This window comes from Haematobia irritans, chromosome 1, assembly GCF_050003625.1.
Source record: "Haematobia irritans isolate KBUSLIRL chromosome 1, ASM5000362v1, whole genome shotgun sequence".
Lineage (NCBI taxonomy): Eukaryota > Metazoa > Arthropoda > Insecta > Diptera > Muscidae > Haematobia > Haematobia irritans.
Window position 1 is genome coordinate 141,633,418 of NC_134397.1, and position 25,442 is coordinate 141,658,859.

At 32.3% G+C, this 25,442-nt stretch overlaps 2 protein-coding genes across 2 annotated transcripts; both read right to left on the reverse strand.

Annotated features, from left to right (window-relative positions):
• Positions 1-584: 584 nt before the first annotated feature.
• On the reverse strand, positions 585-2,189 carry LOC142232138 (uncharacterized). Its single transcript, XM_075302858.1, has one exon. The coding sequence runs from the start codon at positions 2,187-2,189 to the stop codon at positions 585-587; it is 1,605 nt and encodes a 534-aa protein (XP_075158973.1).
• Positions 2,190-23,904: 21,715 nt separating this feature from the next.
• LOC142221922 (uncharacterized) lies at positions 23,905-25,081 on the reverse strand. Its single transcript, XM_075291804.1, has 2 exons — positions 24,925-25,081; positions 23,905-24,856 (listed from the first exon to the last, which is right to left on the reverse strand). The coding sequence occupies exons 1-2, from the start codon at positions 24,937-24,939 to the stop codon at positions 23,990-23,992; spliced, it is 882 nt and encodes a 293-aa protein (XP_075147919.1). The 5' UTR covers positions 24,940-25,081; the 3' UTR covers positions 23,905-23,989.
• Positions 25,082-25,442: the final 361 nt, after the last annotated feature.

Here is a 25,442-nt window from a genome sequence, read left to right on the forward strand (position 1 = left end):
TACTATTCGGAGTAGGTTGTCTAGATGTCGTTTTGAGTTGGCGTACAGCTTAATGTCGTCCATATAAAAGCAGTGGGATATCGTATGTTGTTCAGATGTTTTAAGTTTGTACCCATATTGGCTCTGTTTTAGAAGGTGTGAGAGTGGATTTATGGCAAGGCAGAATAGTAATGGACTAAGCGAGTCTCCTTGATAAATACCTCTGTATATATGTATAGGGTCTGAAGTGGTGTTTCAATTTCCCGTTCTTATATGGAGAGTAGTCACCCAGTGGGACATTAAGCCTCGAATACATCTTATAATAACTGGGTTAATTCGATAAGTTCTAAGTATTTCTAAAAGCCACGTATGGGGGACTGAGTCGAAAGCTTTCTCGTAGTCTATGAAAGCAGTGTGTAAGTTTTTCTTGTTCCTTATAGCTTGATTAGTGACTATTGAGTCGATTATCAACTGGTCCTTGCATCCTTTTGTGCCTTGCTTGCATCCTTTCTGCTCCTCTGCCATTATTCCGTTATCTTCGCAGAACTGGTTGATCATTATAGTAAGGCATGATGTTAGAAGTTTGTATCCTGTATTTAGGCACGTTATGGGTCGAAGTTGTGATGGAGACGAAGGGTTTCATTTTTCGGAATGAGATAAGTAATTCCCGAGCACATCTCTGGATGTATGTTGTTCGGGTTGGATAGAATGTCATTGAATATTTTCGTGATATGAGGGTGTACTGTTGTGAGGTGTTTGTAGTAATAGTTGTGAATCTTGTCACTGCCTGGTTGTTTCCAGTTGTGGATTTTTTGGATTGCCTTCTTGAGGATTTCATTAGTAATTATATTACCTGTCATAGGGGCGTGAGTTATCTCATGCTGGAAGGAGCTGAGCCATGTGGCTTCCGTATTGTGGTGTATTTTCTGTCCCCATATTGCCTTCCAGAAGTCTTCTATCTCGTGTATCGGTATTGTATTGTTACTATTATCATTTGTATTTGTCGCATTTTGTACTGTCAGGGAGTTGTAAAATTTTTTCTCGTTTGTTTGGAATATCTTGTTTTGTTTCGACCTATTGTAACTTTTTGTGTAGTTGCGTAATCTCGTCGCATACATTTTCAGTTTTTGTCTAATTGTATCTCGCGTTTGTTCTATTGTATCATTAGGGGGATCATGTTGTGTATGGACGGGGTATTTCCGTTTGAGTTTATTTAGTTTATATCTACTTCTTTTCCCTACTCTTTCATTTATGTAGCTTGTAATATAGCCTAGATCTTTCCTAAGTTCTTCAATTTTGTTTGAAAGTCGAAGTTCCCATTTTGGCTTCGTTGCTGGTGGAGGTGGGTTTGTCCTTCCTTTTCTTTTAGGTTTGGTCTTTCTGGAATCCGAGTTTGACGTCTGCCTGTTTCTCCTCGCATCCTCTGTGATGGTGTAAGCGCTGCAATACATTATGGATATCAGCTGGTTGTAGTCCATATCCGCGTTAATTTCGAATGGTAGTATTTCATTATTCAATATTGCAGTTATTTGTCTCATTTTTCTATTAGGCTTCTGCTTTGGAATATTTGGTCTATATTTCGGGTTCATATCCGTGAATTTAAGTTTAGCCTCATTGAATATGAGTCTTATTATGTCTGGTGTAACGTTAGTTTGTTGTGTGGTATTTGTCTCTGAGACTGCGTTGGTGGGGCGTTGTGTTTCAGTGTTAGGTTGTACTTCAGCTCTATTCTGGTTAGTTGGGCTCCTCGAGCCTTGTGTTACTTGTATTGTATCGTTCTGGTCCTGTGTGTGAGTTGGTTGGCTGTTATTGGGTGTTATCTCATTAAGTATTCTAAGCCGAATTTCCTCCTGAATTGGTAATGGTATTAGGTTTTTTCTCATTATAGCAGCCCGTCGGTCAGCCAAGTTTTGCTGCGTTAAATGACCTAAGTTCGGGTAATCTGTAAGAAAGAAATCATACATTTGCTGCCTATAGCTCATGGAGCTGTTATTGCGTGTTGCCTTATAGTAGGCCTTGAGTACGGACACATTCATTTCATAGGTCCACTTTAATCTACGCCGCGGCAGCCCTGCTAGCGTGGTCCCCTCATGCGTTACATTAGAGGAAGCTCGTGTTGCAGGTGGGGTTCTGGTCTCGTGTACCCCTTCTATTTGCGAAGTTTGTTGTTGTGTGTTGTTTGAGTTAATTTCATTCGTTTCTTGCTCCATATTGTTTAATGGGTTTGTTTTGGGTATTTTTGTTTCACATCTGCCTACCCGAAAGACGTTTTTATACAGCCGCCCCTAGCATGGGATACAGACGCTGACCCGGAGGCCGCTCGATGCGAGTCAGACGCTTCCAGGATTCACTGGGGTCCGCGGGGTCGTTAAGCCCGTCATTCCTCTAGTCCCTCAATTGGAATGCCCCTGCGGGCATTATTATTATTATTATTATTATTATTATTATTATTATTATTATTATTATTATTATTATTATTATTATTATTATTATTATTATTATTATTATTATTATTATTATTATTATTATTATTATTATTATTATTATTATTATTATTATTATTATTATTATTATTATTATTATTATTATTATTATTATTATTATTATTATTATTATTATTATTATTATTATTATTATTATTATTATTATTATTATTATTATTATTATTATTATTATTATTATTATTATTATTATTATTATTATTATTATTATTATTATTATTATTATTATTATTATTATTATTATTATTATTATTATTATTATTATTATTATTATTATTATTATTATTATTATTATTATTATTATTATTATTATTATTATTATTATTATTATTATTATTATTATTATTATTATTATTATTATTATTATTATTATTATTATTATTATTATTATTATTATTATTATTATTATTATTATTATTATTATTATTATTATTATTATTATTATTATTATTATTATTATTATTATTATTATTATTATTATTATTATTATTATTATTATTATTATTATTATTATTATTATTATTATTATTATTATTATTATTATTATTATTATTATTATTATTATTATTATTATTATTATTATTATTATTATTATTATTATTATTATTATTATTATTATTATTATTATTATTATTATTATTATTATTATTATTATTATTATTATTATTATTATTATTATTATTATTATTATTATTATTATTATTATTATTATTATTATTATTATTATTATTATTATTATTATTATTATTATTATTATTATTATTATTATTATTATTATTATTATTATTATTATTATTATTATTATTATTATTATTATTATTATTATTATTATTATTATTATTATTATTATTATTATTATTATTATTATTATTATTATTATTATTATTATTATTATTATTATTATTATTATTATTATTATTATTATTATTATTATTATTATTATTATTATTATTATTATTATTATTATTATTATTATTATTATTATTATTATTATTATTATTATTATTATTATTATTATTATTATTATTATTATTATTATTATTATTATTATTATTATTATTATTATTATTATTATTATTATTATTATTATTATTATTATTATTATTATTATTATTATTATTATTATTATTATTATTATTATTATTATTATTATTATTATTATTATTATTATTATTATTATTATTATTATTATTATTATTATTATTATTATTATTATTATTATTATTATTATTATTATTATTATTATTATTATTATTATTATTATTATTATTATTATTATTATTATTATTATTATTATTATTATTATTATTATTATTATTATTATTATTATTATTATTATTATTATTATTATTATTATTATTATTATTATTATTATTATTATTATTATTATTATTATTATTATTATTATTATTATTATTATTATTATTATTATTATTATTATTATTATTATTATTATTATTATTATTATTATTATTATTATTATTATTATTATTATTATTATTATTATTATTATTATTATTATTATTATTATTATTATTATTATTATTATTATTATTATTATTATTATTATTATTATTATTATTATTATTATTATTATTATTATTATTATTATTATTATTATTATTATTATTATTATTATTATTATTATTATTATTATTATTATTATTATTATTATTATTATTATTATTATTATTATTATTATTATTATTATTATTATTATTATTATTATTATTATTATTATTATTATTATTATTATTATTATTATTATTATTATTATTATTATTATTATTATTATTATTATTATTATTATTATTATTATTATTATTATTATTATTATTATTATTATTATTATTATTATTATTATTATTATTATTATTATTATTATTATTATTATTATTATTATTATTATTATTATTATTATTATTATTATTATTATTATTATTATTATTATTATTATTATTATTATTATTATTATTATTATTATTATTATTATTATTATTATTATTATTATTATTATTATTATTATTATTATTATTATTATTATTATTATTATTATTATTATTATTATTATTATTATTATTATTATTATTATTATTATTATTATTATTATTATTATTATTATTATTATTATTATTATTATTATTATTATTATTATTATTATTATTATTATTATTATTATTATTATTATTATTATTATTATTATTATTATTATTATTATTATTATTATTATTATTATTATTATTATTATTATTATTATTATTATTATTATTATTATTATTATTATTATTATTATTATTATTATTATTATTATTATTATTATTATTATTATTATTATTATTATTATTATTATTATTATTATTATTATTATTATTATTATTATTATTATTATTATTATTATTATTATTATTATTATTATTATTATTATTATTATTATTATTATTATTATTATTATTATTATTATTATTATTATTATTATTATTATTATTATTATTATTATTATTATTATTATTATTATTATTATTATTATTATTATTATTATTATTATTATTATTATTATTATTATTATTATTATTATTATTATTATTATTATTATTATTATTATTATTATTATTATTATTATTATTATTATTATTATTTTTTGAATTGTAAAATATAGAAGTGCACAGCTACACCTGACTAAAACAAACGGATCAAACTGTAGCAATATAACAGAAAACATTTACAAGTTTTATTTAATACTGTCATCCACATGGGTTCTGGTAACAATTGCCGATGGCAATGTATCTCAAGACTGTTTGACATTGTCATTGTATACACCCTATGGTGGAAGTTATAAAAATGCGAAAATTGAAAACACACGAAATTTGGAAATATCGATTATTTTTCGATCAGACCTCGTATGTGGTTATCATTGTACACGTGATTACTGAAACCATCAGAACTTCTCTCATGTTTGTAAATTGTGCAGGTAAATTTGTAACGTGTCATTACTATTGAATGGAATTATCAGGGTGTCATTTACGATTTTCTGTCTTCCAGCCATATGGATTAGGTGGTAAGTGTTATGAATCTTTGTCTTGTCATGTTCACCCATCATCTTGAGTGGTGGTCTTTTAATTATCGTTGTTTTGGCTAATGCCCCCACTTTTTGTTGGTCGGAATCTTTTGTGATCACTTGCGCTGCCCTGCGTGTCGCATCTTCATATGTGTTCGCGACCGGTGGGAAATCTAACACCAAAGATACATCAATTTTATTGTCATTTCATGGTTTCTCTTTCGTCAGAGGACGTCGGAGATGGGTTTTTGGAAGATAAATGTCTTTTGTGGGTCAATGTGGCAGATTTTAAGATATTTTTAATGAGTGTAATTTAAGGGAAAGGGGGAATAGTTGGAGACCATGATGAGCATATAATGAATACCCGCACCCTTTTGTTAGTGATGGCTTGGCTTCAAGAAATCCAATTAAACGGATGTCGTCTGTTGACGTATGGTTTTGATAACCAATTAAAGTGGTAATAGTTGCGGTAGCCTATGGATGAGACAGTGATATGGGGACGTTATTCATAGATATAGTCGACATAAAATTGGATTAAAAGCAATGGGATCAAAAAACCCTTAGTCATCATCTACTGTGAAGTTCATATGAAATATTTTTTATACCCTCCACCATAGGATTGGGGTATACTAACTTTGTCATTTCGTTTGTAACACATTGAAATATTGTTCTAAGACCCCATAAAGTATATATATTCTGCGTCGTAGTGAAATTCTGAGTCGATCTAGGCATGTCCGTCCGTCCGTCCGTCTGTTGAAATCATGCTAACTTCCGAACGAAATAATCTATCGACTTGAAGCTTGGCATAAGTAGTTGTTGAAGATGTAGGTCGGATGGTATTGCAAATGGACCATATTGGATCACTTTTACGTATAGCCCCCATATAAACCGACCTCCAGATTTGGCTTGCGAAGGCTCTTAGAGAAGCAAATTTCATCCGATCCGGTTGAAATTTGGTACGACGTGTAAGTATATGGTATCTACCAACCATGCAAAAATTGGTCTATATCGGTCCATAATTATATATAGCCCCCATATAAACCGATCACAAGATTTGACCTCAAGAGCCTCTTGGTGTATCAAAATTCATCCGATCCGGTTGAAATTTGGTACGAGGTGTGAGTATATGGTATCTAACAACCATGCAAAAATTGGTTCATATCGGTCCATAATTATATGTAGCCCCCATATAAACCGATCCTTCGAATTGAACACCAGGGCGACCGGACATATCGCCCAACGGACATTTCGCCCAAAATGATTTTTGGGCGTTATGACCTCCACTGGGGCGGGCACATCGCCCAATTTTAGTTTGGACTTTATGTCCTCCCTCATCGCGGTCATAAGCCCCATAAAAAAATGTGGGTGTTATGACCGTTTGAATATAATTGAATATAAACAATAGTTTAAAATAACAAAATATATTTTTTTTAATCATTCAAAAGCTATATATGATTACTTCATCTATCCATAATTTTTTTTTTTAATATTTAATAGATAGATATGCCTCTTATTGACAAATATCGAATCCTGCTTTTATTGTGTATGCTTGAAGAAGATGTAAAACTAGCATATCTGGTCTTCATCGTTTGTTTTAATTGTTTTTGACTGGAACATAATTTTTGACTATTTTTCTTCTCAGCGTATGATTGAAATGGAAAAGCGGCTAAAGTGGCACTACGAAGACCTATTTCGCTCGTGCAATAGGTCGGTTAAAGCTCCAAGACATTTGAATTTATATATTGAAACATGAATATTCGGAAATTGATAATTTTTTTCTTTTGAACAAACCAGACAAATGCTGAATTGAAAATTATGTACACACAAAAATTTTTTTTTCTGATTCAATCACGAAATTAATTGATCCAATTAATTTTTTAATTGAAATGTCTTCAATCACGAAAATGATAGTATCAATCACAGTTTTAATTGGGCATAGAAAAAATTCTTGATTAAAAAATTAATTGATTTCATTGCCAAATTTCAATTAATTTTTTAATTGATTCAATTAAAAATTTAATTGATGTTGATTGCAAAACTCAATTAATTTATTAATTAAAAAAGGTAACTATTTTCAATTACATTCTGAATTGGCTTAGAATTTTTATTTGGATTAACAATTGATTGTTTGAACAAAAAATTTAACTAAAAATTTAAAAAAAATGTTCATCATCATCATAAACTGACTTAGTCTTCCGAATTTGATTAAAAGTTAATTGTATCAATTAACTTTTTAATTAAAATTTTAAAATGTTCAATCATTGACTTAATTAACTTGATGTTTCTATCTTGATTAAAAAGTTAATTGTACCAATTAATTTATTAATTGAAAAAATTTTCAACTTCAATTAACTTTTTAATTGGAAATATTTTGGTGATATTTTTTTCTGTGTATTTTAAACTGAAAATTGGAACATGAGATGATCGATTTGCTGCTGATGGGTACGTGAAAAAAATCGCGCGCGCGATTTATTTCAAGTATCCATCAGCAGCAAATCGATCATCTCATCTCTTTCCAATTTTAATGTTTAGAACAAGATAATAAAACGAAAGTTGCAAGAATGTGAGGATGAACTAAATGTGATGAATTTAAAAAAGGATTAGCGCGCGCGATTTGGAGGCAGATGAGATGATCGATTTGCTGCTGATGGGTACTTGAAATAAATCGCGCGCGCGATTTTTTTTCAAGTACCTATCAGCAGCACGTCGATCATTTCATCTCTTTGCAATTTTAATGTTTAGAACAAGATAATAAACTGAAAGTTGCTAGTATTTGAGGACGACGAGAATTCGCGCACGCGAATCCTTTGTTAAATTCATCACATTCAGTTTGTCCTCAAGTTCTTGCATCTTTCGTTTTATTAACTTGATTTAAAAAATGAACACAGTTATACTGACATGTCGTTTGTAACCTTCGTAAATATTAGTAATTTCTTGTACCCATAAGATAAAATGAAACGACCTAAAAAGGGACATCAATAAAACAATAGCATCTCCATCATTCATATTATTCATTATTTCAGTTACTGGGGTGGAACACAAAGAGACTGTATGTCAAATCGGCTTCCATAATAGTGGTTTGGTAAAATATCTTTTCCGGCACACTTTCGCACATTTAGTATTCTGATTTGGCAAATAGTGCAATGAGTTCTTGGGGGCTTTGTGGAGCGTTTTGTACCATTTTCTCCTTAATTTTCTTATACACCACGAGATCTGCACTGTCTTTCTAGTTACGGCATTTTGAATTAAATACCGTACGTATTTAGTTAACCAAAATTGGGGATCAAAACTACTTCATTTAGGACAGTTTTTGATTTGTATTCCGACATTATTTTCCCCATAAAATATTGGGCGTTTTGACCGCCTATTTTTTGGGACATATGACCGCGATGACGGAGGACATAAAGCCCAAACTAAAATTGGGCGATGTGACCGCTCCATTGGAGGTCATAACGCCCAAAAATCATTTTGGGCGAAATGTCCGTTGGGGGATATGTCCGGTCGCCGAACACCAGAGCCTCTTCGAAGAGCAAATTTCATCCGATCTGGTTGAAATTTGCTACATGGTGTAAGTATATAGTCTCTAAGAACCATGCAAAAATTGGTCCATACCGGTCCATAATTATATATAGCCCCCATATAAACCGATCACCAGATTTGACCTCCAGAGCATTTTGGAGGAGCAACCGATCCGGTTGAAATTTGGTACGTGGTGTAAGTATACGGTCTCTAGCAACCATTCAAAATTTGCTCCATATCGATCTCCAGATTTGACCTCCGGAACCTTTTGGAGGTGTAAAATTCATTCTATTCGATTGAATTTTGATACATGGCCGCTAACAACTATGCAAAAATTGGTCCATATCGGTCTATAGTTATATATAGCCTATCCCCAATCACACAAAAATTGGTCCATGTCGCCAAAAATAATCTACCAAAATTTTATTACTCTAGAAAATTTTGTCAACATTTTATTTCTATAGCAAATTTTGTTAAAATTTTTATTTATGGAGAAAATTTTATTTCTATAGAAAAATTGATTAAAGTTTTATTTCTATAGAAAATTTTATCAAAATTTTATTTCTATAGAAAATTTGATCAAAGTTTTATTTCTATAGAAAATTTTATCAAAATTTTATTCCCATAGAAAATTTTGTCAAAATTTTATTTCTATAGAAATTTTTGCCAATACATATGTTAGTTATATAGAAAATTTTATCAAAATTTTATTTCCGTTTTAGTTTTTTTTTTTTGATTTCAGCTTAAAACCATGCATTGACTAAACTACAAGTGTAGCTTAACCAACAGAGGAAAAGAGTGTTTGTCAAATTTATTTGGGCAAAGTCCTATAGACTGGTTGGATGGACGCACGTTTCGGCATTACCACATTCCTCATCAGCATCCTCTACTTGCAGCAAAACTATCAACCAATTATCAGAATAAATTCAGGCAGTTCACTAAAGTTTGTCAATATTTTATTTCTGTAGAATATTTTGTCAAAATTTTATTTATATGGAAAAATTTTGTCAAAATTTTATTTCTATACAAATTTATCAACAGTTTATTTCTATAGAAAATTTGATCAAAATTTTATTTCTATAGAAAATTTGATCAACATTTTATTTCTACAGAAAATTTTGTAAAAATTTTATTTCTATAGAAAATTTTGTCAAAATTTTATTTCTATAGAAAATTTTGTCAAAATTTTATTTCTATAGAAAATTTTGTCAAAATTTTATTTCTATAGAAAATTTTGTCAAAATTTTATTTCTATAGAAAATTTTGTCAAAATTTTATTTCTATAGAAAATTTTGTCAAAATTTTATTTCTATAGAAAATTTTGTCAAAATTCTATTTCTATAGAAAATTTTGTCAAAATTTTATTTCTGTAGAAAATTTTGTCAAAATTTTATATATATGGAAAATTATGTCAAAATTTTATTTCTATTGGAAATTTTGTCAAACGTATTTAATCGACCTTTTTTATACCCACCACCATAGAATGGTAACGGGGGTATAATAAGTTTGTTATTCCGTTTGTAACACATCGAAATATCGATTTCCGACTATATAAAGTATATATATTCTTGATCAGAGAGAAATTCTAAGAAAATATAACGATGTACGTCTGTCTGTCTGTCTGGCTGTCTGTTGTAATCACGCTACAGTCTTCAATAATGAAGCAATCGTGCTGAAATTTTGCACAAACTCGTCTTTTGTCTGCAGGCAGGTCAAGTTCGAAGATGGGCTATATCGGTCTAGGTTTTGATATAGTCCCCATATAAATCGACCTCCCGATTTGGGATCTTGGCCTTATAGATATCGTAATTTTTGTCCAATTTGCCTGCAATATGAAATCTATAGGTATTTTATGACCATAAAGAGGTGTGCCAAAAATGGTGAGTATCGGTCCATGTTTTGGTATAGCCCCCATATAGACCGATCTCCCGATTTTACTTCCTGGGCTAACAGAAACCGCAGTTTTTATTCAATTTACCTGAAATTGGAAATCTAGTGGTATTGTAGGACCACAAATACGTGTGCCCAAAATTGTGAGTATCGGTCCTTATTTTGGTATAGCCCCCATATAGACCGATCTCCCGATTTTACTTCTTGGGCTTAAAGAAACCGCAGTTTTTATCCAATTTACCTGAAATTGGAAATCGAGAGGTACTTTAGAACCGTAAAGAGGTGTGCCAAAAATGGTGAGCATCGGTTCATGTTTTGGTATGTTCCCCATATAAAACGACCTCCCGATTTGGGGTCTTGGGCTTATAGAAGTCGTAGTTTTTATCCAATTTGCCTGAAATTTTAAATCTAGAGGTACTTAAGGACCATCAAAAGGTGTGCCGAAAATGGTCCGTATCGTTCCATGTTTTGGTATAGCCCCCATATAGACCGATCTCCCGATTTTACATCTTGGGTTTATAGAATACGTAGTTTATATACAATTTGTCTGAAATTGGACATCTATTTGGTGTGCCACGAAATGGTGAGTATCGGTCCATGTTTTGGTATAGCCCCTATATAGACCGATATCCCGATTTTACTTCTTGGGCTTCTAGAATCCGAAGTTTTTATCCAATTTGCCTGAAATTGGAAATCTAGAGGTATTTTCGGGCCATAAAGTGGTGTGCCGAAAACGGTGAGTATCGGTCCATATTTTAGTATAGCCCCCATAAGAACGATCTCCCGATTTAACTCCTTGGGTTTCTAGAAACCGTAGTTTTTATCCGATTTGCCTGAAATTGTGAATATTCTCGTATTTTAGGCTTACAAAAACGTGTATCGGATTAAGTTTTTATCGGTCCTTTTGGTAATGCCTCCATATAGACCGACTTCACTTCTTGAGGGTATAGAAGGCGCACTGATTATGAAAATTGCTTGAAACTCAATGTAAAATTTCCAGATTTTACTTCTCGGGTGAATCTACAGATTTAAGATTTTATAATTTTCTTGCACACTTACAAGAGATGTTAATGATTCCTCTAAAACTCAAACAAAAATGGTTCTTATAAATCCAGAATCTGATATAGTCCTCATAGGTGAAATCTTTAAATTTATCTTCGGGAAGTGTCCCTAAGCCTTCTTGAAATTTCAAAGGAAACCCTAATATTTGGTTTATGGTGGTGGGTATTTAAGATTCGGTCCGGCCGAACTTACTGCTGTATATACTTCTTGTTTAATATATTTCCCGTATGGTTTAACTTACAATGTACCAAGAAATTCGATTGTGGATAACAGTCTTCAGTAGAAGTTTTTACGCAATCCATGGTGGAGGGTACATAAAATTCGGCCTGGCCGAACTTACGGCCATATATACTTGTTTATTTTATATTTTGGTTTAGTCGGAGCCGAGCTAAATTTTTCCGCTCCGACTATAGAAAAATCCTCAGACTTGTTTTTAGCATTATTTTAATACCGCAAAACCTTTTTAGATCTGGTCCCTCTACACATGAATGGTATTATTGATTTGATTTATCTTAATATTCCATTAATTTTAACTACAAAATAAATAAACCCAATATGATACATGCATTTTATAACTTATTAACCTCTATTAACGAAAATTCGATAAAGTTTACAAATCTTAAGCATTTCAATATTAGTGACTGAACATTTGATAGCGCCTGCAATAAAGATGAGTTGCAAACATGAAATTTAATCAATTAAATCAATCAGGTTAATTAATTTTGTGAAAATAGCATTTTGACATTCATTTCTTCCCCCACATTTTTTGCCAAAAAAATACTTTTGATTATGATTAATGTTACACTAAGCTATGATCAGAACGCCCCCTAGACAAGAAGAAAAAAAAACTGACCTAAGAAAAAATTTCCCATCTTCTTTTACTGGGGCAAATCAAATTAACCAGATTTTAACCTTGATCATCATCGATTCGTACATACATAGATGAAAGATATGATTGAAAAGATTTTATTCATTATTATTATTTTTTTTTTTTCAATAGCCATGAAATGCGGCAGAAATAAACAAAAATTTGATTTCTTTTCATTAACTTGATATTTATGAAGCTCCTCCAGCTCCAGTTCAGTAAGAGTGTAAGTAATCAGGCATGAGGTATATGGTGTGATAAGCTGCTTATACAAATATTCATCCTACTGATTTTCAGTACACAAAAAAAAACCTTTTCCAAGTATTCAATACAAAAGCAGCAGGGGAAGTACCGCAAGACAAATAACAATAATCAGTGTCGATGTTTAATTAAACATCAGAAATAAATGCCATAGATGTGGTAACAATATAACGAATTGTTGGTCAATGGATCTACATTGTAAAGCCAGTAAACCGCATATCATAGATGCGAAATTGGTTAACTTGAAGTACGATGATTATGACTATATTACCGTATATTAGTTGCGATAAAATGGTTGTATGTTACATGCCATGTACTTTCATAGACTATTAGGTGCTTTAATCAGGCTGCTCTAATTTTATAACACCTGTAGAGATCTACTCTCTCTCCCCCTTATTATAGAGTTGGTTTGCTTGTTATACCAGCGATGTAAAATCAAATTTTCCAATTGTGTCTAAGAGAACCAAAAAGTACAATTTATACCAACTTTAGTAATACTCGCGAAAATTTTAAGTATTTTTGAAAAAAAAAACTTCTCTATTGGTGTAAACTCATCTCACTCGGACCTTGCAAAGGAAGTTTTGAGATATAACGAAGTACGTGTTATCAGTTCCAAAAATTATTAAATATCCTCCAGACTTCCAATACCAGCTAATTGTCACTTCATATTATCTACACCACGAAATAATTGCGTCAGAAGTTTTTGAAATATAGGTGTTGACATGTCCTCCGTTATAACACTAAAACATTGAGAAGTTTTACATATTGATTTTACTTGTTTTATGGTCACCAACAGAAGATCAATATTAATCAATTTTTTATTGATGCTTGCCATACATACCGATCTTCAGATTTAAACTGGAAATGCAACATTTTTTAATAAATTTGTCCGAAGCAATTCTCAGTGCATGTATCTTACATTCGTTACTATTTTTCTGTAGCTGTAGATCATTGTAGTACCATTGAACTTTCTGCATGTGGAATGTATCAACATTTTTTTTTGCATCCCTGGTTTATACCCTACTAACCGAATCGAGCCCGCGTCGCTGAGCTTTCCTGATTTTTAAAACTTTGAAATTTTTGTTAAAACACATCACATTTTGCGACAATTAAGTCAAACATAGATACTATAGAATATTATTATATTATAGAATAATTCGAATGATTTCCAAAGGATTTGAAGTTATTTTTGATATTGACATGAATACGGATTTCAATTTAATGGTGGTATTGGGTGTAATAAGTCTGTCATTCCGTTCGATTTCCGAATAAAGTATATATTCTTGATCAGGGAGAAATTCAAAATAGATCTAACGATGTCTGTTGTAATCACGCCTTCAATAATGAAGCCATCCTGATTAAATTTTGCATAATCTAATTCGATATAAAATTTTGTCACAATTTTATTTTTATAGAAAATTTTATCAAAATTTTATTTCTATAGAAAATGTTGTCAAAATTTTATTTATATAAAAAATTTTGCCAAATTTTATTTTTATAGAAAATTTTATCAAAATTCTATACAAAATTTTGTCGAAATTTTATTTCTATAGAAAATTTTGTCAAAATATATACCCCGTATGGACTAACTTACAATTGAGAAGAAGTGATAAGAAGTTTTAAGATACCGTGCCATTGGTAAGTATTACCAAAACCCAAGTAATTCGATTCTGGATGACAGTCTTTAGTAGAAGTTTCTACGCAATCCATGGTGGAGGGTACATAAGATTCGGCCTAGCCGAACCTACAGCCGATGGGAGCCACCGTGGTGCAATGGTTAGCATGCCCGCTTTGCATACACAAGGTCTTGGGTTCGATTCCTGCTTCGACCGAACACCAAAAAGTTTTTCAGCGGTGGATTACCCCACCTCAGTAATGCTGGCGACATTTCTGAGGGTTTCAAAGCTTCTCTAAGTGGTTTCACTGCAATGTGGAACGCCGTTCGGACTCGGCTATAAAAATTAGGTCCCTTGTCATTGGGCTTAGCATGGAATCGGTCAGCCCTCAGTGATAAAAGAGAAGTTCACCAATGTGGTATCACAATGGACTGAATAGTCTAAGTGAGCCTGATACATCGGGCTTCCACCTAACTATAGACCGATATGGACCAATTTTGGCATGTTTGTTAGCGGCCATATACAAGCACAATGTACAAAATTTCATCACGTACCAAATTTTAACCGGATTCGATGAATTTTGGTCCTCTAAGAGCTCCGGAGGTCAAATCTGGGGATCGGTTTAAATGGGGGTTATATATAATTAAGACCGGTATAGCCCAATTTTTGCATGGTTGTTACAGACCATATACTAACACCACGTACCAAATTTCAACCGGATCGGGTGAATTTTGCTCTTCCTCCGGCTCCGGGGCTCCGGAGTCAAATCTAGGGATCGGTTTATATGGGGGCTATACGTATGTTAAACGTGGTCCGATATGGCCCATTTTCAATACCATCCGACCTACATCAATAACAACTACTTGTGCCAAGTTTCGTTTCGTTCGGAAGTTAGAGTGATTTCAACAGAATTTCACCACGGCCCAGAATATATATACTTTATGGGTCTTAGAGCAATATTTCGATGTGTTTCAAACGGAATGACAAATTTAATATACCCCCATCCTATGGTGGAGGGTATAAAAATAAAATCCCCCCTCCGCCACGATGGCACCAGGAGATTTTTAGACCCTGCGCCACACTGTGGAACAGGGTATTATAAGTTAGTGAATATGTTTGCAACACCCAGAAGGAGACGAGATAGACAAATGGTGTCTTTGGCAAAAATGCTCAAGGTGGGCTCCTGAGTCGATATAGCCATGTCCGTCTGTCCGTGAACACATTTTTGTAATCAAAGTCTAGGTCGCAGTTTAAGTCCAATCGACTTCAAATTTGGCACAAGTATGTGTTTTGGCTCAGAATAGAACCCTATTGATTTTGGATCGGAAATCAGTTCTGATTTAGATATAGCTCCCATATATATATATTTCGCCCGATACGGACTTATATGACCCCAGAAGCCAGAGTTTTAATTTGCTTAAAATTTTGCACAAGAAGAGCAAATAGTACTATAGTCAAGTGTGCCAAATTTTACTGAAATCGGTTCAGATTTAGATATAGCTCCCATATATATCTTTCGCCCGATTTACACTCATATGGCCACAGAGGCCAATTTTTAACTCCGATTTCGTTGATATTTTGCACAGGGAGTAGAATTAGCATTGTAGCTATGCGTGCTAAATTTGGTTGAAATCGGTTCAGATTTAGATATAGCTCCCATATATATGTTTTTCTGATTTCGACAAAAATGGTCAAAATACCAACATTTTCCTTGTAAAATCGCCACTGTTTAGTCGAAAAGTTGTAAAAATTACTCTAATTTTCTTAAACTTCTAGTGTATATATATAGAGCGATAAATCATAAATAAACTTGTGCGAAGTTTCCTTAAAATTGCTTCAGATTTAAATGTTTCCCATATTTTTTTTTACTAACATTGTGTTCCACCCTAGTGCATTAGCCGACCTAAATTTTGAGCCTATAGATTTCGTAGAAGTCTTTCATATTCTGTCCAGATCGAGTGATATTTAAATGTATGTATTTGGGACAAACTTTTATATATAGCCCCCCAACACATTTGACGGATGTGATATGGTATCGAAAATTTAAGATCTACAAAGTGGTGCAGGGTATAATAAAGTCGGCCCCGCCCGACTTTCCTTACTTGTTTTATTTCCCATACCAAAAGTTGTTTAAAATGTTCCCTTTTTCATACATTAATACATTTACTTAAACGTGATTTTATCTGCCCGAATAGCTGAGCGAAATTGGTTAAATTATTTTAATAATTGTATAGTAGGTAATTGTTCTATGCTAAATTACTTTATAAAATATATCACATAGACAACTCTTTATCCTATTTAAAAACTTTCTCTTCTTTTTGACTTGCATTATGATTCATAATCAGACAAAAACATATCTTTCAAGCCATTTGTGATGCTCATTAAAGTCAAAATCATTTCCAAATATTTGATTAGCAACAATTTGTAAAGCTCTGGTGCATCCTTTAGCCATAGTTTGGTCTCGCCGCATTGCTTAGATTAAATGAGAACAGACTTTTGATCAACAACTTTCAACAAATCTACAATTTACAGGTCATTGATCATGGATATCTTCAGGCATATATGCATCCATTTCATAGTTTATCTCTTTGATCTTTATCTGTTCAATCGTAATTTCTTACCGTTTACCTTTGGCTTGCTTGGTAATCACGTTTCACTGATCGTACCCAACCAAAGTCAAAGGCCAAATCAAATGGATGCATAATCGATTTTTTGCCGTTTATTGTTCAAATCCGGCGAAGAGGAGCAAAGGTGTTTAAATGCGTAGCAAATTAAATTAACAAAATCAAAAATATATGAAATTGAAGAGAATTAATGCAACGTGAAATTTATAATAATTCGAAATTATTGCCACCCTTTTGGCATTTAATACATTAATTATATTAATAGCTGATGAATGGTTTCTAATAATTTATTTATAATTGGAATACAAAGTAAAAGTGGGGAGGGCACAGGAGAATGTAAGCAAAGATTTAGCTACGGAGAACTTCCATTCAAAAATATGTTTTCAAAATGCACATATTAGCGATGCGCTTGGAATGAGTATAGAATTTTTTTTGTAAACGTTGACGTCGTAAGAAACAGAATGTAAAAACAGTATTTCTACTTTTTCAAATTTTGTGGCAATTGAATCTCTATTCATATTTTCTTCACTTCGAAATGATTTATTTAGGTCTCACCATCTTCTCTGCGATAATAATGAAATTTGGCACGTAATGCGAGTATTTGCTTTCTAACAACCGAGCATAAATTGGTCTATATTGGTTCATAATTAAATAAATATATATAATTATATATAGCCCCTATATAAATCGATCTCCCGATTTGGTATCCTTGGATGAACCAATATTATCCAAATCGCTTGAAATTTGATTCAAATTTCAGTATTTTCATTCTAAGAACCGTTCATAATTCGGCCCATAATTGTATATAGCCCTCATATACACTGATTTGACTTCCGGAACCTCTTGAAATTTTGTACGTAATGTTAATATATACTTTTTAAAAACCGTTCATAAATTGGTCCATATCGGTCCATAATTATATAGTTGCTAAGGTGGTGCTACGCCTCTTTAAAAGCTGATATTGATATTTCCCGAAAAGTAAAGAATCGTATGATTCAACCTGTTCAAAACATTTGCAACTACCTATAACCCTGTAATATTTTCTTCTTTGAGGGCATTATTTTTTGCATTTTTTACCTGAAATAGTTATAAGGACCTATAAGAAGATGAATTAAATGTACAAAAAGGGCATTTCAGGAATATCGTTTAGTTCATTGCCTAATTTGGTCATAAATTTATCGTCATATGCCTTTATGCTCTATTTTTGAATAATTCTATAAAATGACCGGAAATAAGAATAATCAACATATTAAAAAACAAAATATCGATGATTTTAAAGTTGGAGTACTATCAAAATGAATTTCGGAAGAGTACAATGTACAAAAACCAACTGCGTCTTGAGTATGAAACTGGGGATGCACCAAAACTCTGCACTAAGGCGAAAACCTAAGACTACGCTAGAAGAAGATCATATAAACTATGCACCAATTCGCTCAAATGTCATCTAAGGAAATCAGTAATGAAATTCAAGTGGATATTTCAACCATTGCGTGGCCACCGTGGTTAGCATGCCCGCCTTGCATACACAGGGTCGTGGGTTCGATTCCTGCTTCGACCGAACACCAAAAAGTTTTTCAGCGGTGGACTATCCCACCTCAGTAATGTTGGTGACATTTCTGAGGGTTCCAAAGCTTCTCTAAGTGGTTTCATTGCAATGCCGTTCGGACTCGGCTATAAAACGGAGGTCCTTTGTCATTGAGCTTTACATGGAATCGGGCAGCACTCAGTGATAAGAGAGAAGTTCACCAATGTGGTATCACAATGGACTGAATAGTCTAAGTGAGCCTGATACATCGGGCTGCCACCTAACCTAACCTAACCTTCAACCATTGCGATCAGATGTAGAGCTTTAGAAGTCGGAGTGCGATTATATAAAATGTCAACAAAAAACAATATACGGCCGTAAGTTCGGCCAGGCCGAAGCTTTTGTAGCCTCCACCATGGATTGCGTAGAAACTTCTTCTAAACACTGCCATCAACATTACTTGCCGATGGTAAGGTATCTTAAAACCTCTTAACATCGTCTTCTAAATTGTAAGTAAGTCCATACGTGGTATATACTAAATTAAACAAGTATATACAGCAGTAAGTTTGGCCGGCCGAATCTTAAATACCCACCACCATGAACCAAATATTAGGGTTTCCTTTGAAATTTCAGGAGGGCTTGAGGACTTGAGGACACTTCCCGAAGATAAATTTAAAGAGTTCACATATGAGGACTATATCAGATTCTGTATTTATAAGAACAATGTTTGTTTGAGTTTTGGAGGAATCATTAACATTTCTTGTAAGTGTGCAAGAAAATTATAAAATAACGTCTTGATTTGAAATCTTAAATCTGTAGATTTTCACTCGAGAAGTAAAATCTGGAAATTTTACATTGAGTTTCAAGAACTTTTCATAATCAGTGCGCCTTCTACACCCTCAAGAAGTGAAGTTGGTCTATATGGAGGTATTACCAAATGGACAGATAAAAACTTAATCCGATACACGTTTTTGTGAGCCTAAAATACCAGAATATTTACAATTTCAGGCAAATCAGATAAAAACTACGGTTTCTAGAAACCCAAGGAATTAAATCGGGAGATCGTTCTTATGGGGGCTATACTAAAATATGTACCGATACTCACCGTTTTCGGCACACCTCTTTATGGTTATAAAATACCTCTAGATTTCAAATTTCAAGCAAATTGGATAAAAACTACGATTTCTATAAGCCCAAGACCCCAAATCGGGAGGTCGGTTTATATGGGGACTATATCAAAACCTGGACCGATATAGCCCATCCTCGAACTTGACCTGCCTGCAGACAAAAGACGAGTTAGTTTATTTCAGCACGATTGCTTCATTATTGAAGACTGTAGCGTGATTACAACAGACAGACCGCCAGACAGACAGACGGACATCGTTATATCGTCTTAGAATTTCTCCCTGATCAAGAATATATATACTTTATATAGTCGGAAATCGATATTTCGATGTGTTACAAACGGAATGACAAACTTATTATACCCCCGTCACTATTCTATGATGGTGGGTATAAAAAGACCGATTAAAAACGTATATAATTCAGTTTGACAAAATTTTCTATAGAAATAAAATTTTGACAAAATTTTCCATAGCAATAAAATTTTGACAAAATTTCGATAGAAATAAAATTTTGGTAGATTATTTTTGGCTCATGGTTGCCACATGATTATGAACCGATATGGACCAATTTTTGTGTGATTGGGGATCGGCTATATATAACTATCGACCGATATGGACCAATTTTTGCATGGTTGTTTTTGCATGGTTGCATGGACCATATACCAACATCGTGTACCAAATTTCAGGCGGATCGGAAGATATTTGTTTCTCTTTGAGGCTCCGCAAGCCAAATCTGGGGATCGGTTTATATAGGGGCTACATATAATTATGGACCGATGTGGACCAATTTTTGTATGGTTGCTAGAGACCATATACCAACACCATGTTCCAAATCTGGAGATCGGTTTATATGGGGGCTATATATAATTATGGACCGATGTGGACCAATTTTTGCGTGGTTGTTAGAGACCATATAACAACACCATGTACCAAATTTCAGCCGGATCGGATGAAATATGCTTCTGTTAGAGGCTCCACAAGCCAAATCTGAGGGTCCCTTTATATGGGGGCTATACGTAAAAGCGGACCGATATGGCCCATTTGCAATACCATCCTACCTACATCAATAACAACTACTTGTGTAAAGTTTCAAGTCGATAGCTTGTTTCGTTCGGAAGTTAGCGTGATTTCAACAGACGGACGGACGGACATGCTTAGATCGACTCAGAATTTCACCACGACCAAGAATATATATACTTTATGGGGTCTTAGAGCAATATTTCGATGTGTTACAAACGGAATGACAAAGTTAATATATCCTACGGTGGAGGGTATAAAAATTGGTATTAAATTTTTGCAAAAGGCTTATGATCTCTATTTGAACCTGAACCATAGGATATCATTGACTATTTAATCCTCACCGTTAGCAGGAAGTTGAGCATAAGTAATCAAACTTCATGGCTATAACATAATATCAACTATTGACATTTAACGTTAAAAATTACAATTGTCGTTAGCTCCCTTATTCCCTTAAATCTTTAAAACTGCCCCAATAAGCAACAACATTGCATTAAAATTTAAGTTTTTATATTTTTATTTTCATTATAATTTCGGTTTATTTTCAACAGGCGGTGTGGTTGCAAATGTTTTGAACAGCACTGTATATATATGAGAGCTATATCTAAATCTGAACCGATTTAAACGTAAATTGGTTCGTTTTTCGAGAATGTTAATTCAACTCCCTGTACAAAATTGATAGCATATTAGGGCAAAACTCTGGCTTCTGGGGCCATATAAGCCAATATCGGGCGAAATACATATATATGTGAGCTATATCTAAATCTTAACGGATTTCAACCAAATTTGGCATGCATAGTTATAATGTTAATTCTACACCCAGGGCAAATTTTCACTTAAATCGGATTACAAATTTGACCTCTGGGGTCATATGAGCTATATCTAAATCTCGACCGATTTCAAAATTAATAGGGTTCTATTCTGAGCCAAAATACATACTTGTGCTAAATTTCAAGTCCATTGAACTAAAATTGCGACGTAGACTTTGATTACAAAAATGTGTTCACAGACAGACTTACGGACGGACAGACGGACATGGCTAGATCGACTCAGGGGCCGGCCCTGAGCACTATTGTCAAAGACACCATATGTCTATATCGTCTCCTTTTGGGTGATGCAAACATATGCACTAACTTATAATACCCTTTTCCACAGTGTGGCGCAGGGTAGAGTCATAGTATGTGTCAAGTACAAAACGTCTTTAAAATAAACTTTTGAAAAACATGTACTAATTTTGCGTTGTAGTGTAGGTACAAGAAGTCAGCAAATTTTAAGATGACTTCATTAGTTTTGGGGGATTTTTCAGAATTATTAAAGCCAAGTTGACCTTAGTCAAACAACATTTTTTTTTTCATGTAAAAATAGCCGTCTTTAGGTCTATTCGCTTAACTATAAGGACAAAACGACAACATTTGTATGTTAATCGACGTTTGGAAAAAAAGCTCCTCAAATGATGTTAGATCAGATTGAAAAGTGGGTTTAGGTAGCCTTGTCTCATATGGGCTAACATACCCCCGAGCCAGTATTGTTGTGCACTCTGATTTCTCCTTTTAACCTTCTTTTCTTCTCCAGTCCTTGTTTCCCAGCTGAACCAGGACCCGAATCACATTTCCACCAATATGGTTAATTATTTGTCTAGTAAAGATCATCCCCAAAACACGCCCTGCATGTACTATCTTCTGCTGCTCCCATTCGACACAGATATTATCTCAATTCTAGCTACACGGCCATTATTCCCACGGTCCTCCTGACTGTTGTCGTACTCCTCATGAATAGTCCTCCAGTAATTTTCTTATTTGGATCACCCCATAGTATTTTCATCACCATCCGACTGTTGCATTAGTCCCCATCGTTTTATGGGTTCCCATTCCTCCATAATAATGCGGTTTCTGCCGTATTACGAGTATTCTTTAATCATGCTTCCAATACGGTTCGCGATCGAACCATAATATCTGCTATTAAATGCATTGCTTTATAGCAATCTTTTCACTTTTGTGTTCCCGTGTTATTTTGGAGCCATTTAACACATTCCGTTGTGGCACGCTGTTCTCCTTGCAGGATAGTGCTGTAATCTGATAGTCGGAATAGGATCCAGCTGCCTGGATCCTCCACATATACGCCCAATCCCGTCCTCTCACCCATCACAGGGAGTCACATTCTCCTTGGCGTCAGAATATTACACCTAGCAGCTATGGTCACCTAAGGTGTATGACCACGGATTGTTGCGGCATCCGCCATGCCATCCATTGTCTTCCCTATGGTCCTTTAGTGGTTCGCCACGTTTCTGTCCATTCTCACAACATCAGTCATGACGGCTACACTTTTTATCTGAATCTCTATAGGTCGTCTGCAAAACTCTGGTTGACGTGGTCTTCCTAGCCCGTTGTAACATTTCCATGTTGCACTTTCTCCCCATTGATGTCCACCAGCCTAACGGCGCGCATGTCAGGATTGGACTTATTACGCTTTCATAAATCCAGTGCGTCATCTTTGGATTCAGGTACCAGTTAGAGCCCACCGCTCTTCCGCACAGTGCCATCGGTCCTTTTTTTTTTTTGATGTGGCTCTTCCAATTCAGATGTCTGTCTAATGTTGCTCCTAATTACTTTATTTTATCTGACACTGGTATCGACTTGCCCAAGAATCTCGGTTCGACTTTCGTGATCTTCGTGAGAAGATCTTGAATACTTGAATCCAAAGATGTTATTCTTTCCTTAAGCATTTTGGTATTGATTTCAAGCCATTGATGCTGAAAGGGTCACACAGTAAACCGCCTCATTATTTTTACAAAAAAGTTTTTTTTTTTTTTTTAATATTTTCTATAAAATTTATTTACACATTTAAAAAACAAGAATTAACAAGGACATTTAACAACAGTAACAATATGCAGTCTTTCTTCCCTATTTCGGGAAAATAGATCTACACCATTCAACTAACTAGCATTGTGAATTTTAATAGAAATTTGGTGGTAAGTAAGCATTGTTGTTGGTTTGGCCACTGTGACCAGCAGAAACACCAGCAAATCCACCACCCACAGATTGTTGAGCACCGCCGATGGCAGAAACACCAGCAAATCCACCACCCACAGATTGTTGAGCACCGGAACCAGTTGCAACTTCAGCACCATTAGCACCACCCAAAGCACCAATAACAGAGGTAACGGGAGCAACACCTTCATCGCTGACCTGAGAGCTACCACCCAAGGCATCGTATTGGGCTTGGATTTGTTCCTGGGCATGGGCAGCTTCTTCATTGGTCTTGTATTTAATGAAGAAGACTTCAGGTTTGGCTGTGGTGGTGGCATGTTCAACAACTTCGGCTTGGATGTCGGAGGCATCGGTTTTCTTGCTGAGCACATAGATGACAGTCTTCTCTTCGGTGGGAGCAGGGCTGATTTTGATGGCAGTCTTCTTGTTCGATTTGGATGGCGATTTGATGAAGACAACATTGTAGTTCTTCTTGGGGACACCTACGGTGATGTGTTTCTCTTTGAAATCTTCTTCTGCATCTTCGGGGGCAGAATGGATGAAGAAACGTTTAGAGACAATAGCTTGTTGCTGCTGCTGCTGATGGTGTTGTTGGTGATGAACTTGCTGATGACCGCCAAAGGATTGCTGTTGGCCCACAGAATGACCTCCTTGGAAGAAACTGCTTGAGGTGGAGACAGCCGATGATGGGCCTCCGAAGTTAGATCCAAAGGAAGATGAGGCAATTTGTTGTGGCTGTTGAATACCAACTACAGCAGGTCCACCCACACTCTGGGGATTGTAATTGTAACCCTGAGGAGCAGCCAAGGATACGGCACACAAACACAAAACCTACAAAATATGAAAAATTTGTTATCCAATTCGAACTAATGTTGGCGTTACATCTCCATAATCCTTACAATGAATCCACGCATTTCTAGGCTTGGGAGGTTTTCCAAAGATAGTTTAGTTGAAGCTGTTGCTTGTCAGATGTTGTTCTTCGATGCTTTGTTAAGCTTGTACTGATATCGTTATGTAGCCACGAAACGCTTTTTATATCTAACGCTGCTTTGTACCACCCAAAAAAAAAAGTTGAAAATCATCATCATCATAACTCTCCAACCAGCATCTCTCATTGTACATAGTAGATACATTTGAATGAATAGCCATTGAAGTAACCATCCATCCAACCGCCTTTGAACTTGGACAAGATTCATCAAAAAAAATTAGTGAGAAATTAAGGTCTTTCTTTTGATATCATCTAAATGAAAAAAAAAACGAAAAGATACCGGGACAATTTGTTTCCCCTTTTGCATGGTAGGTTTCCGTGTACTTTCCATTTCCATTTTGGTCAGTTTTTATTTTGTTTAAATTAACTGACCTGTGCTGTAAGAAAATATGTCGAAAATGTAGCATCTTCTGTAAATGTTATTGAGCT

Excerpts from the sequence above, each read along its gene's own strand:
- LOC142232138 (XM_075302858.1), bottom strand. The coding sequence starts at position 2,189 with ATGGAGCAAGAAACGAATGAAATTAACTCAAACAACACACAACAACAA.